The 8,682-nt window shown below is 37.5% G+C and overlaps 1 protein-coding gene across 4 annotated transcripts in view; it reads right to left on the bottom strand.

Moving 5' to 3' along the window:
• The window catches only part of ptpru (protein tyrosine phosphatase, receptor type U), a 267,582-nt gene that overhangs the window by 186,665 nt on the left and 72,235 nt on the right, over window positions 1-8,682 (bottom strand). For all 4 annotated transcript variants that reach the window (XM_015385720.1, XM_015385719.1, XM_015385718.1 and 1 more), the window contains exon 2: window positions 5,962-6,093. In XM_015385720.1, coding sequence (XP_015241206.1) covers window positions 5,962-6,093 — 132 coding nt within the window. The remainder of the gene's footprint in view (window positions 1-5,961; window positions 6,094-8,682) is intronic.

Raw genomic sequence — 8,682 nt, forward strand, 5'->3', positions numbered from 1 at the left:
ATGGATGGATGGATGGATGGATGGATGGATGGATGGATGGATGGATGGATGGATGGATGGATGGATGGATGGATAAAAATCTCATTTTATTTCAGTGTTAAATGAAGTAACAGATTATAATTAACAATGTCTCCAGACCTTTACTGGTCAATGATTTTTTTTTTTTTTTCATTAGTTATCCCTGCTCTAATCCATCATTGTTTACTTGAGTAGAGTTTAAACCAAAGGTGGAGAATGATACCCACACCAGCTCAATCTTCAATTACTTTAAGCATCCTAAATCAGTCACAGACTAGATGTTTGCTTCTGTGTTTCTTTGTTGTTTTTTTTACCACTCTGATGAAGAAAAAATACCTGACAGCACAGTTAGCAGAGACAAAAAAAAAAAAAATGGAAAACTTACTGTGAAGAGAAACATACACTGTTTTATGATTTGTTGGTTTTCAGATTCTTGCCTTGTATTGATTCAGCCACGCACTGTTGTGAGCCTCCTGAGTCAAATTCCAGGACTGTTTTTTTAGTCCTAATCCATTCCTTGATATTATTACTACTGCAAAGCAACATCAGATTATTTTCATCTGTGAACTTATATTCTTTTACATGGCTTTAAAAAGTTAGATATTCTATGATGTAACAATTGTGCAACAGAAAAACCAAAACGTATAAATATACCAAAACATTCTCAGTAATTCTGTTTGGTGCAGTTTTTGGGACTCTAGACTAATCACACATGCACACACGCCTGCAGAATGATTTATTGAACATGAGACGGTTTATGGGAATACAAAGAGCTGTACTTTGGGTATGAAGCAGTAAACATATTAAATAATCTCCTGGATAAGGTAGACATCATACACGGTGAGTGCAGACTACCTCAAGGGACAGGTCAAGGAGGGCAGCATGTATAAATACTGTATGCTCTGATTAAAACCACTTTCCCAGGTACCTCTTCTCCACCTTTGACTCTTCTCTATCAGAAAAACAAAAACTGGGTCGACAAATAGGCAATAGCAGACAAATAACATTTATTTAAATGTTTTCAGGTGTGCATTTATGAGTCATTACACCCCTAACATGTTCATTTATGTGGCAGAACAGTATCTGGATTTGAGTATTAGTAACAGGACATTAGCACTGAACTTGTGACTCAGATGTGAAAAGTACTAGGTGTGTGTAGTGAGAGGGAATTACTCACTAAAAAGGTTTTGTTTTTTTTGTTTTTTTTTGTTAAAAAAAAGGTAATTTTCTGCCCAAACTACAGTCCACAGGTCGATACCTACAATGCATTTGGCTCATAGGTCCAGTCTATGAGTAATGTTCACTCATGTTTCCAACCTCTCCCAGAATAGGTCACTGTGAGCTGAAATAGAAGCGTAAACCATTTGTTCCCATAACTGCAGCTTGACAGCAGCAGCGTTTCCCACTGCACCCGAAGGTCGCCGCAGCCATCGAGGGGCTCTAGTTCAAATGCTACTGGAGAAGTCAGAGTCCATTATTTCTGAGGGGATAAACTTAATATATGTTGCTTCTGCCCTTCCTGCCAGATAGCAATGTATCACACATTGCATCAATATCTAAATATAGGAAAGGCAGACCCGATTTCAGAGTGAATTAAAATTCCTAACAACAAATAATCATTACTCTATGTGCAAGTATCACATAAACCAAACATTGTGAAATGCAGCAACAATTTATTGCACTGTGGTCATACAGCCCCTCATTTGTTCTTTAACTGGAAATTTCCCTGTCAAATCAATAAGATAGGATGATTTTAAATGACCAGATCAGTTACTTTAGTTTTGCTATATGTTATTATAATAATTTAGCATTCAATAATATGTTAAATAAGAAAATATTATATTTAATAATTTAAAGGGCCTTTAAAAAGTAAAATTGATTGTTTTTATTAGCTTTTAAGTATGTTATTGAGTTATTCTTGATCAAAATCATGCACAAACAGGTAAAAGTTGACGAAACCCACCACCCCCCACCCCCCCTCTCTCTCATGGGGAAAAAAATAAATAAAAAACAAGTGGCCAAGACAGTTCTACATAGAGCTGACATTACTCCCTCCAGAAAGCACCTACAGTACACTGACCGCGCTGCACCTGCACAGAAAATAAATGTCACCTTTCTCTGATCGGCGACTGATGATGTGGGACAGAGCACTGCAGTTGAAGCCTGAAGTTGAGATGAAGTGGCTCTTAGCAGCATCTATTCCTTTTTAGGTAATGTCTAAGTCATTTTTCTAAACTGCAAGAGATCCAAGAATTTGTTCAGTCTTCTCAGAACATTCACTGGAAGGGGTGAGACACGGCAACATCAAGACACTGGCAGCACCCACATAGGAAGAGGCAGCTTCACACTGAAGGCAAATGTCTTTCTTTGGGCTCGGAAGAAAACAACTAATATGTCATAATAAATCAATACTCTGTCATGCCAGAGGCAATATTTCATCATGTTTATGTCTATAACCGACTCTTAAAGGCTTTAAAAAGCACAATCTAAAACCTTTAATGGGCCAGCCTTTTTTTATTTGACATTTGCATTAATTCATTTCATTTTCTATTTTATTATTTTTGTTGCTTTAGGCACGTCGCACACTACAGGGGTCAAATCAAGATCATTCTGAGAACGATATCCAGACTAGGGTTGCCAGAAATACTTTAAAAGGCAGAGACAGTCCCGTATTTAGTATACAGCTAATTAAATTTCACAGAATCATTCCAGACACAGAAAAAAAAATCTAATGCTGTTAGGGTGGAGGACAACTCAGTGCTAAGAGGTCTCCTTTATCTAGTAGTTGGCAAGAACACGTCAGGAGTGTCACCCTGAAACCCCAGTTTTGGGGATACACACACAGAGGATTCTGTTGGAAAACATCAGCATTGCTGTCATCAGTGAAGGCTAAAGATGGCTTCACATGTCAACTTGGTAAACATTTTGTTTTTTCTTTAAAAACAGACAGAAAAACTCTTGTTTTCATGAATTTCTTCCTCACAAAGTGTTGTAACACCACCTCTACCCCTACTTCGAATGAAAAATAACAATACAACATTGTCATATGTAATAACAATTACACACCAATTTAGTGCTATTATTTTGTGGTCCACTAATCACTCATGAATTGTTCAGGTTACAGAAGGGATAAGTCTGAATACTTATTTGGTGTAATGAAGCTAATATGAACTAATGAGGTTTAAAATTAGTTCTCTGATCACACCAAGACAGAAAGTCTTTGTGGAAATGGCAGTTTTTACATGGGGTGTTTAATGTGTTAACACAACAGGGGAATCAGGGAGTCTAACATTTAAAATCTAACACCTGAATCGGTAAGATACCTCACCTTTCTCCCTTCGAGGGTAATGAATAGATATTTCCCCCAAAGGCAAACCTTATGTGCTAATGTATACCTGACAATGCAGAACGCATCATTTTCAACTCCTAACAGTAGAACCAGCTTCACTTCTCTGGAAGGTCGTCATCCTGCATGCCTGGCTCGTTTGTTAAAGCAGCGGGATAGCTAAAGGTTATCAATATCTCTCAAACATCTTCAATCCCACTGCAAATGAGGCAACTATGATAAAAAGTGCTATTTTTTATGACCATCTTTCTCTGCTGTCTATCTTCGTCTTTTATTCCAGCACTATTTATTCTTCCATGGGAGCGGTTGTCTCTAATTTCTCCAGGGACCCACAAGCTGCTGCTATCTCAGCTGTGTTTACTAATCTTCCCTCGACACCAATTTCTCAGCCCCGCAAAGTTAATGCTGGTCCAGTGTAAATAGCCTTATCTCATAAAACCTGTGTTCTTTCCCCTTCCCCGCCCTCTTTTAGCTTGGATGCTTGATGAATAAAGCGTAAGCAGTCTAAACATGAGGGAGGGGGATTAGGTCAAACAAGACGGTCAAACAAGACGTACAAGAAGGCAAGAAGTTTGTGTTACCCCCCCCAACCTGCGGCAGAATTATTTTTTGAGGATAAGCAGGTTTTGCATCCAACCAAATGCGTCTCCCAGTACTTAGAAGTGATCGATGTTGGGATCATTGTCATACACAGATTACAGTACCTACCTTTCCTCCACCTGCGCCAGCCAGCTTCAACGAATGCTCTGGATTGTTGTATATGCCACAGCAGCGAGTTTTAATTAAACCCAAAGGGGAAAGTATTAATTATCTCATTGCCTACTGTGAGTAGGTTAGCTGCTGCAGGCAGATTCTCACATGAATGCTGATGATGTTGAGGTGAGTGAGGTGTGGCTTTGAATTAAATGCGGGATTTATCGAGCTATCGAGCGATTGTATTGGATAAACACCTGCAGGACCCCCCCCTCCCAAAAAAAAGGGACTTTAGAACTGTAAAATGTGGGATTTTCCTCCCTCCAGGATTTTCTTGTCCGTTTTTTAAAAGGCTATTTGAGCTGATGGTTGTGAAAAAGACAGAACGCTCCCTCCGGGGCATCCATTTAACTCTGTTTAGATTGTATCTGTTCCACTCAGCCTATCTATCTTCATATCTGCCATATTAACCGTCTCCTCAGCCATCAAATCATGTCCATCCTCTCCTCAGAGATGGTAACGTTCATACTGAACACAATCGCTCCCCCTCTGCTACACTTGTACAATAAGCACTTCAATGCATGTTTTTGTCATGGGTTTATTGAGTTCTCATTACCATATGATAGACTGATTGATTAGCTACACTAGAGGGATGTCATTTTCCCAAATCATGCTGCATATTTTTCAGTAAAAGGCACTTTAATAGAAAGCCCTGTTGATGTCATTCTTTTTTTTCTTTTTTTTTTGCTGAGAACCTGAAACAGCAGTCCTCTCTTTGCCAAAACCCTGTAGGTATTTGTTAATGCAGAGATGGAGGAGCGCCTTATAAACTATGCATGTCATATCCCTCTGGCAGTCACCAGTAGAGAAGATGATGACAGGAAAGGGCTGGCTTTCATTAGTCTTGTGAGGCTGCTTAACATAAAATGATCCTTGGGGTCTGCAGAATGCAGACAAAAACAGGGTGAGGGCTTCATTAGGCCTGATGAATTACAGACATCAGACATGAATGTCAGCCGACTTACACAAGTCCAACTTTCCTGACACTTAAAAATGGCCATTTATGCTGCACTAAATCAAACATAATGTTTCTTTGAAGTGAAACTTAATGAAAATCTGTTTTTAACTATCAAAATATTTTTATAAATAATTTTTAAAGGGAATTTTACCTTTAAAAAATATGACAGTATTTGCTGGAAGCCAAATAATGTTTTACAAAAGAAAGTAAAAAAAAAAAAAATGGTTCATTTAAATGTTTCAGATTGAATATATTTGATTTAAACAAGGTCTTTAAATTAGTTTAATCCAAAATTGCAAACAAATTTCAGATTTAGCTCTGCAGATTAAGTATTACCAACAGTGATATAGAAGTGACAACATTTCCCACTGGATGTTGCATCACTTATTGAGTCTGTTATCCCAAAATGGCCCCATGGGTCACAAGGGGCCTTAAGCCTCAGGAATCTTAAGACCATCACATTTAATTTCTTATAAACATTAAAACACTATATCCCAATAATCTTCTTTAAAAAGATTTTGTTGTGTTATATAATATCCCAGGTGGCTTGATTTTTGTATTTACTGCCTGCAAGTTAAAATGTACATAGTGGTTTGCAATTAAAAATATAAAATCATAAAAATTCAGTTTGGAAATGATAAACAAAAGTGAAGGAGAAATTTGATATGGCAGCAAATATTTAAAGCATAAAGTGATGAATACTCTTATTAGTCTAAAGGTATAAAGGTTTGCTTTGGCAACTATGACTAATATTTTAAGATGTTTTCAAATTTACCAGACAAACTCTAGGTTTTCACGACTGGTTTAAAAAGAAAACAAACTTCCCTTGTTATTTTTAGCAGAAAATTCGACTAAAATATCCTGCCCAGGAAAGAGGAGTACTCACCCCTCAGGAGGTCGGTACTGGCTGAAGGTGCGCTGTACGTCCTAAACAGCATCCAGTCAAAGTCATCCTCCTCCCCTTGAGTGAAGTCACACAGATTAGGGTCTGAGTCCTCTTCAAACGTGCAGCCAGCAGCTAAACAGACGGGAGGAGATAGAAGAAAAAGACTTAAGGCTAGAATAGGTGCACGACTCCTACAGAATGATGCAAACAAATGAGATGATAAAATACAGCTGCCAGTACAAAAGGGTTTTTTCTCAGATCAGAAAGTGAGCAGTGTGAGCCGTTAACGTGACAACTCTGCAGTGGTTCAGTATCAACAGAAGGGAAACGGTAGCTGTGGTGTGACGGCTTAACATTGTGACCCTGAAATATACACCGATTACACATTCTGGAGCCGCCAACCTCACTGCCCACACGTACAGCAAATAAAAAGAAATGCTGAGTTTAGAGCAGCAGCCAAGCGCTTAACTTTAAACCTCAGTGGGCATGCAATCTGAAGAAACTAGGGTCTCACATCAATATTAGGCTTTAGATTTGGATGTTTTTAAAATACAAGTGACACTGGATATTCTGAATTTTCTCTGACCACCGGTCAAGTATTTTCTCTAACCGGTCTGGAACTAACTGGTCTTCCAGCCTCTCTCTCTCTCTCTGATGGTACTTGTTGATAAAATTGTGCACTTCCAATAACTGAAATCTAAATAATTAATTATTTCTTAAAATAAGTGTATTTGTTCTTGAATTGAGGAGGCAAGTTTGACACTTTGCCAATGGAACAGTATAATTTACGTTTAAAATAAGAAAGAAACAACTGCAATGTCTTATTTCAATTGCATATTTTCTAATATTATTTTAACAGTAAAAATACTCATTCCATTAGTACATAATTTTATTTACCTGTTCAGATTAAGGGTAAATACAATTATTTTTAATAAATATTTGCTTATTCCTAGATCGTTTTTGCAGTGTGCACAAATTATGCATGCACAGCTTAATGATTTAGCTGGTTTAGCTTAGAGAACAAGGCAACACCTTTAAAGAGAAATAAGAAAAGCTGAAACAAAGGGAAAAATTAAAAACAAAAAAACTTAAATGTGCTATAATAATCACGATTAGCTACCTTATTCGATGTCATTAGAGGACGGAAACGAGGTTTCATCTTGAATAAATGAATTTACAACAAAACATATCAATTCTATGTTGTTTTAGAAAAAGAAAACACAGTATCTGATGAGGGTTTCAATTATTTTAGTAAAAATACTGAAAAGGATTTTCTAAGCATTCAATGCTGCAGTGTTTACTTACTGTACCTGTCAGAATTAGAGTACTATAATACAGAATCTCATTTATATCAAATTATCAGCTCAAGTGTTTTGAAAACAACAACATGTTCCAAATATCCCTCAAACATATTAAGCGACATGATTTTATTACTTTAGCCTTGAGGTACTAAAACTAAACATAGCAGAAAAGCAATGCCCCAGCATGTGTGCAGATATGCATAGAAAAGTAGATTTTAGAGTGAGCAGGTCCTTTGGGAAAGGCAGTTATTATCATAATAACTTGCAGTCTGCCATCTATTACATCAAAAGGCATCATTTTTCTAAATGATATTAGATAGTGATAACTTTAATGGGTCCTGGGTGCAGAAATGGTGGGTTTTGGTTGTTGTTCCCCACATCTGTTGCCATATTTCCCATTTTTCAGTCGGTGTAAGAGTTACAGCGAAGCAGTGGGCAGTTTTTAATGGTTCTGTCATATGACCCCAGAGCCTGTGTCAGTGTTAATTTGAGTGGGACAGCATGAGACGTGACATGCTAATGATAGGAATAATCACTGGCAGGTCCTGAAGGTGACCCCCGTGGTTTACTGCTCTTTTTTTTTTTTCTAATCTGCCATTAAACAAATGCTTTCAACGTGACAGTGTGCCAAAAAGGAACTAGAACCGGACTCTCTGTTGTGATGATTCATCGCCTGTTTCAATACACGTGTAGATTTTCAAATGCTGAAAGTCTATTCAGACTGCTGCAGTGGTTTCGGGAGCTAAAATAAATCTGCAGCATAAGAAACTAGTTATGTTCATCACTTACTTATTATTTGTTTTAGTGTTACCATGAAGGTGAAACAAAGACAACTTTCCACTGGTGGGAAGAATAAAATAAATATCATTGCTCATCTTAGCTTCTGGATATTTTTATTTCTATGACATTTCAGGAACTAATTCCTAAAATGACTGTGTAAACAGTTTTTAATACATGTTGAACATAATTGAGTTTATTAGTACCTTTCAGAACATTTCAATGATTCACTGTCACATTGACTGTTACTGTAATGGCCAATGAACATGCTTTGGTTGGTCGGTTTTGTTTCCTTTTTGTTGTATTTCCAGCTTTATCTTTAGTTGCTTTTTTTGTGTAGTTGTGTTTCCCTCCAATTTTATGCCACACCTGTGTTCGATCCGCTCATTACTCACTGTATGTAAACCCCCAGAGGTTCTCCGACTGTTTCCTGGAAAGCCTTTGTATTCTCTGCATTCAAACTTTCCAGCTGCTTTCTTTTCTCTGTATTCCTTGCTGGCTCCTCTGTGCTTGTTCCCGCACTTTTGTAAGCAACTCATTGTGTGCTTTGGGATTTATTTGGACTTTGCTTGTATGTTTTTTTTTTTGCCCTTTACCTGTTCTTCTTCTTCTTGTGTGTGTGTGAGTGTGTGTTGGGGGGGGG

Source organism: Cyprinodon variegatus, unplaced genomic scaffold (genome assembly GCF_000732505.1).
Source record: "Cyprinodon variegatus isolate N-32 unplaced genomic scaffold, C_variegatus-1.0 Scaffold346, whole genome shotgun sequence".
Classification (NCBI taxonomy): Eukaryota; Metazoa; Chordata; class Actinopteri; order Cyprinodontiformes; family Cyprinodontidae; genus Cyprinodon; species Cyprinodon variegatus.